Source organism: Sceloporus occidentalis, unplaced genomic scaffold (assembly GCF_023333645.1).
Source record: "Sceloporus occidentalis isolate IW3139 unplaced genomic scaffold, rSceOcc1.0.p SCAF_4, whole genome shotgun sequence".
In the NCBI taxonomy this organism is placed as follows: domain Eukaryota; kingdom Metazoa; phylum Chordata; class Lepidosauria; order Squamata; family Phrynosomatidae; genus Sceloporus; species Sceloporus occidentalis.
In genome coordinates this window covers 34,935,266-34,941,265 of record NW_028316984.1, presented here as the reverse complement: position 1 = coordinate 34,941,265, position 6,000 = coordinate 34,935,266, and the positions used below count along the sequence as shown (strand labels likewise).

Sequence of the window (6,000 nt, the reverse complement as noted above, 5' to 3'; positions counted from 1 at the left end):
CTAAAATTACTTGAATCCTTTTCTTGCAGTGCCTTTCCAAGCTCTGGTGTGTACTGCAGCTTCACTAGAGAAAAAGACGGAACAGAAATGTCATAATTTATGCAGCCCATAGATTACATTTTAATATTCCAGGAAGTGACACCTTGGGCTAAAAAAATCAGATATAAATACTGAGTGGAAAATGAACCTTTCTTCAATATATAAATAGCTACCATCTATAAGGTCATACACCACTATTCATGGTAGATACAACCTGAGGTGAAATTCCCATAAAATCTCTCATTAAATTGCTTCCCCTCCCTCCTTCATTGAGAGCTGCAAGATTAGGCTAGAGATAATGACTAGCTCACTGTGGAAATATAGTGAGAAAGAGCCACGTTGAAATTAGATCTAGACAGTGTAGTAATGAAAAGCACCAGCCAATATTACAACGGATGGGGATATTTATCATAATTCTGTTCATTATGATGGATTGTTGGTTTGAGGATTAGCCACATAACTATCCAGCAAATGGAGGCAAAGCATATGTTTGAAGGTGATGACATTTACTACATAAGTCATGACGGATGTAAAACCCGTTAGTAACATAAACAGTGTTGGCTTCTCAAATATTGCTGACAGTTTAATTCTGCTTCTGCTATTAAAATGAAATATGAAGTAAGAGCAACTGAAAGCCTGCAGACATTGGAATTATTGGGGTATACAGTGTCAGCCTTACTGTTAGTTAATGCTGGTCAAAGTCAGATGTATGAGAGGACCTCAGGAATCAAGGTGGCTTGACATATACATACTAAAACCATGTGGGGTTGCAGTCTTTAGTATTGTGGTTGTTGGCTAGTAATTGGGAGGGAACACTAATATGATTATGTAGGTACAGATTTTCATAAGGTTACAGAGCAAAACGGAAATTCAACAATGCAGTATAATAAATATAATTAAATAGGCTTTAATCATTAATACAAATGTGTCCATCAGAGTAGAAGATTTACTTTTTTTGGACTATAGCTCCCAGAACTTTCTACAGGAGTTGTCCAAGCAAAACCTTTCCAAGCTCTGCATAAATGTTTCCCTCAGAAGAACGGATCAGGACCAGAAGATCTGCTTCACCTCAACTCTGGGTGCAGTGGACCAATATTTAATGTTGCTTTTTAAAAATATGTGGATGTTACTGCATCTGCCCTCCCCCAGCAGCTGAATTACCTTGAAAGAGGCACTGTTATTCATAGAATCATAGAGTTGGAAGAGACTGCTAGGGCCATCTAGTCCAGCCCCCTGCCATGCAGGAAATCTAAATCAAAGCATCCCCAACAAATGGTCATCCAGCCTCTGTTTGAAGATCTCTAAGGAAGGAGTCTCCACACACTCTGAGGGAGTATGTTCCACTGCCTCGGAGTGTGGTGGAGACTCCTTCCTTAGAGGTCTTCAAACAGAGGCTGGTGGATTCATGGTATGGCTGCCAAGGAACAGAGATTACTCTTCTCCAGAATAGACTTTGTAAATTCTAGTAATGCTTCTGACATTACAAAATAAGGGAGGCAAGGTGAAAAGTGAGATGAAGTGCAAATTGGGTGAGAATGCCCGATATGGCAATGTTTAATGCATTAAAAATGTCTGGGGACAAGCAGGGTTGCTGACAGAGAGTTTGCTAGGGTTGCCCAAGTGAAAACTAGAGAGGGTATCTGTACCTTTAATCTTGGAGTTGAAGAGAGAATTTCTGCAGGTGTTGCTGTAACAAAATCAGATAAAAAGAAATACCTGTTCAGGTTGCTAGATTTTTCAAACAGCAATAGGGTTTTCTTTGTTACCAGGTCAGTTGGCTGGTCCATATGACTGTTGTTGTGTGCCTTCAAGATGTTTCCAACTGATGGTTACCCCAGTATTCAAATCCTCACTTAGCCATGAAATGCACTGGGTGACCCTGGGCAAGTCACACTCTCTCAGCCTCAGAGGATGGCAATGGCAAACCCCCTCTGATGACACTTGTCAAGAAAACCCTGTGATAGGTTCACTTTATGGTTGTCATAAGTCAGAAACGCTTGAAGGGTGCACAACAATAACAACAAAGGTGACTCTATCATGGGCTTTTCTTGGCAAGATTTGTTCAGAGGTTTGCCATTGCCTTCCCCTGAGGCTTGCCCAAGGCCACCCAGTGGGTTTCATGGTCAAGTGGGGAATCAAACCGATTTCCAGACTTGCCTTCAAGTTGTGTCCAATTTATGGCGACTCCAAGGTGACCGCATCATCATCAGGTTTCCTTATCTCTTCAGAGGAGGTTTGCCTGTGTGTGTGTTCCTCTGAGGCTAAGGGAGTGTGACTTGCCAAAGGCCACCCAGTTGGCTTCCATGGCTGAGCTCCAGAGTTGTCAAATCACTATACCACGGTAGGACTATATAAATCCCACCTCAAGTTTCATGGGAGGAAGGACTCTCCTAAGAGGGTTCCATGAGATTAGAGACTTGTGGGAGCCAAGAACTCTTGTGGGACTCTCGCCATAAGGGACCTGACTCTCAGTGGAGTGGGCTTGCAAAACTGAGAGCAGAAAGAGTGGGCATTAGCTGTGTTTAAAACAGAGACTTTTGCAGCAGTCATATGTAATCTTATGCTGTCTGATTGCAATATAATGGAGTGTTCTGTAGGTTGTATATGTATCCAAATTGCATGCACTTGTTATTCACAGAATGTAATTATTAAAAACAAAAATCAAATCAAGCAAGGAACAGTTTGGAGCTATTGCTCCAGTACTAACAGCACTGAAGCAGAGATCTGAAATGTCTCTCTGAAAGTGCAATTTATCTTAAAGCTGAAGACAAAAAACCTTCAGGATCATTCCTCTCTGAGAAACAATGTAAAGCCAAACCAGTTAGGTCCAAACTCTCTGCAGAAATAATCCAATATGAGACCGCTTTAACTGTTCTGGTTCAGTGCTAGGGAATCCTGGGAATTGCAGTTTGTTGTGGCACCAGAGCTCTCTGAAAGAGAAGGCTAAATGTCTTGCAAAACTACAGTTCCCAGAATTCCCGACCTAAGGCAGTTAAAGCAGTCTCAAACAGGATTATTTCTACAGTGTGTTTTGAACCTTAGTTGTTAGTAAAGTTATTATCCTCTGCAAATATGTAATGCCTTGATAAAGTAGTTATAAATAAATTGACTCCCCAATTTGTTGTGTGCCTCCAAGTCATTTTTGACTTATAGCGACCGTAAGGCGAAACTCTTATGGATTTTCTTGGCAAATTTCTTCAAAGGGGGTTTGCCACTGACATCCTCTGAGGCTGAGAGAGTGTGACTTGCCCAAGGTCACCCAGTGGGTTTTTATACCTGAGCAAGGATTCAAACTCTGATCTCTAGAGCTGCGGTCCAATACTCAAGCCACTACATCATGCTGGGGAAGTGCAAGCCTTCGACAAGTGATCATTTATTATATCCTTTGATGGACTGAAACCCTTGAAGTATTGGAGCATCTGGAAAATAAGGAGGGGAGGATAGGTGGGCACTTAAAAAGGACTGTTGTGAGAAACCAGGATTGGGGGAAATGCTGAAATAAAATCTGGACAGGAGCTGAGGTACAATTAAGTACAAGGAGGCTAATTCTTTGTGCACAGTACAACAGTAGCAACCTATCTGTGTAGTGTGCAAATTTTATTTTGTACACTGAAATTATGACAACCAATGTGGACTTGGGAACCCCCTAAGAATGTTTTTGCTTCAGATACTGTGAATGTTAGAGAGGACAATCCTCGGAGCCTTTCAGTGCTTGGGTGCATTTAGAAATAGTGCAGTTTTACACAACTTTAAGTGCTGTAGCTCCATCCTATTGAATCCTGGGATTTGTAGTTTTATAAAGTCTTCCCTGCCAAAGTGTGCTGGTGCCTTAATAATCCCAGAATTCTGTAGCAGTTAAAAGTGGTGTAAAACTGCATTATTTCTACAGTGTAAATGAACTCCTTGGATCCTAGAAGCAAACTCCCACCACCCTGAAGAGGAAGGGGAGAGCTTAGTTACTGCCACACTGCAGAATGAATGCAATTTGACATTGCTTTAACTGCCATAGCTCCATCTTATGGAGTCCTGGGATCTGTAATAGAGAAGGTTAAATACCTCACAAAACTACAAACCTCAGAATTCCACAGTAAGGCAGCTTAGCAATTAAAGCAGTGTGAAACTGCACTCATTCTGCAGTGTGTGTGGGGTAAACAATAGTGTGTCTCAAAGCTATTCTTGACTTATGGTGGCCCTGAGGTTAATTTACCACTGGTGTTTTCTTGGCAAGATTTGTTCTGATGGGGTTTGCCTTTGCTGCCCTCTGAGGCTGAGAGAGTGTGACTTGCCCAAGGTCACTCAGTGGGTTTGCAAGGCAGAGCAGGGGATTCGAAAGAGCCATTTCATAAGCCTTGGGCTCTGCTCTGGTCCTCCAGGTGGATCCTGCTGGGGTTACCCTGGGGGTTGCTACAGAGGTTGGGAAGCCCTCTCGGCCAGGGTGACCAGATATGTCCTTCTAACCGCAAAGGAGGACAAGGTACTGGGAAAATGTAGGACATCCCAAGAAACATGGAGGACATGATGAAATAAAACTGCACTCATAGAAATGTAAATTCATGCTTCTTTAGTCATGCCCAAAATGGAAGGCATTCAAAAAAATGGAGGACATTAAAAATAAAAGCTAAAGACACTCATATAATAGTAAAATTCGTGCATCTTAGTCATGCTCAAAATGGAGGGCTTTTAAGAAAAACAGAGGGCATTATAAAACAATCAATATAAAGGCAAATTCATGCTTCTTAGCCATGCTTATAATGGAGGATATTAAAAAAAGCAACTCCCCCCCACTCGTCTAAATGTAAATCCATGCTTCTTAGCCATACTCAAAATGGAGGACATTAAAGAAAAAGGGAGGATATTCCAAAATAAAAGCTAAAAACACTTAATAAAAAGATAAATTCATGCTTCTTAGCCAAGCTCAGAATGGAGGACATGACCAAATAAAAGCTAAAAACACTTAATATAAATGTAAATCCATGCTCCTTAGCCATGCTCAAAATGGAGGACATTCTGAAGTTGGCAGAAGGGTGAAATGGAGGACATGTCCGGGAAAAGGAGGACACACCCAAAATAAAAGCTAAAGACACTCGATATAAAGATAAGTCCATGTTGCTTAGTCAGGCCCAAAATGGAGGACATTCTGAAGCTGGCAGGAGGCTGAAACGGAGGGCTTGTTGGGGGGGGAGGGAGAAAAAAGAGGGCAGTCCCAAAATAAAAGCTAAAGCCTTTCATATAGAGACAAATCCATGCTTTCCAGCCATGCTCAAAATGGGAGGGCATTTTGAAAAGCTGGCAGGAAGAGGAGGCTGAAATGGAGGGCGTGTCCGGGAAAAGCGTTGCCATTTGCCAAACAGGCCGGCCTTGCAGCCTGGGCGTCGATTAGTCGGCGGGGGCGGCTGGTGCTGAGGGGCGGAGCGGGCCCCGGATGCACTTCTCCCTCCGGGCCCTGAGGCCTCTTCCTCCGCCTTCGTCGCCGTCTCCTTGAGGACGGGAAGGGAAAGGCAAGGCAGCCATGTCGCTGGTGGCCGAGGCCTTCGTTACGCAGATAGCAGGTGAGGGCGCTGCAACGTGTGTCGGGCAGGGGCACAGCCAGCCTCACTGCTGGGCCTGGGGCACCCATAGGGCCACCCCCACCCCTCCCCATGGACAGGGAGACCAGACAGGACGGCCCTCCTCACTGCTAAATGGAGGGCCTTCCAGGAAAAAAGACAAAGCTCAAGACACTCATAAATGTCAATCCATGCTCCTTAGCCATGCTCAGAGTGGAGGACATGACCAAAGGAAAGCTAAAAGCACTTCATATAAATATAAATCCATGCTCCTTAGCCATGCTCTGAATGGAGGACATAACTAAATAAAAGCTAAAGAAACAATATAAGTGTAAATCCATGCTCAGAATGGAGGACATGACTAAAGGAAAGCTTTTTAGTCATGCCCAAAATAGAGAGGGCATCCAAGAAAGAA

The 6,000-nt window shown here is 43.2% G+C and overlaps 1 protein-coding gene across 2 annotated transcripts in view; it reads left to right on the top strand.

Moving 5' to 3' along the window:
- Positions 1-5,360: 5,360 nt before the first annotated feature.
- The window catches only part of LOC149313719 (metaxin-2), a 61,565-nt gene continuing 60,925 nt past the window's right edge, over positions 5,361-6,000 (top strand). Inside the window, exon 1 of one of the 2 annotated variants that reach the window (XM_089519701.1) lies at positions 5,361-5,588. In XM_089519701.1, coding sequence (XP_089375827.1) covers positions 5,549-5,588 — 40 coding nt within the window. In that variant the 5' untranslated portion in view covers positions 5,361-5,548. The remainder of the gene's footprint in view (positions 5,589-6,000) is intronic. The other variant, XM_089519700.1, reaches the window with a different exon arrangement.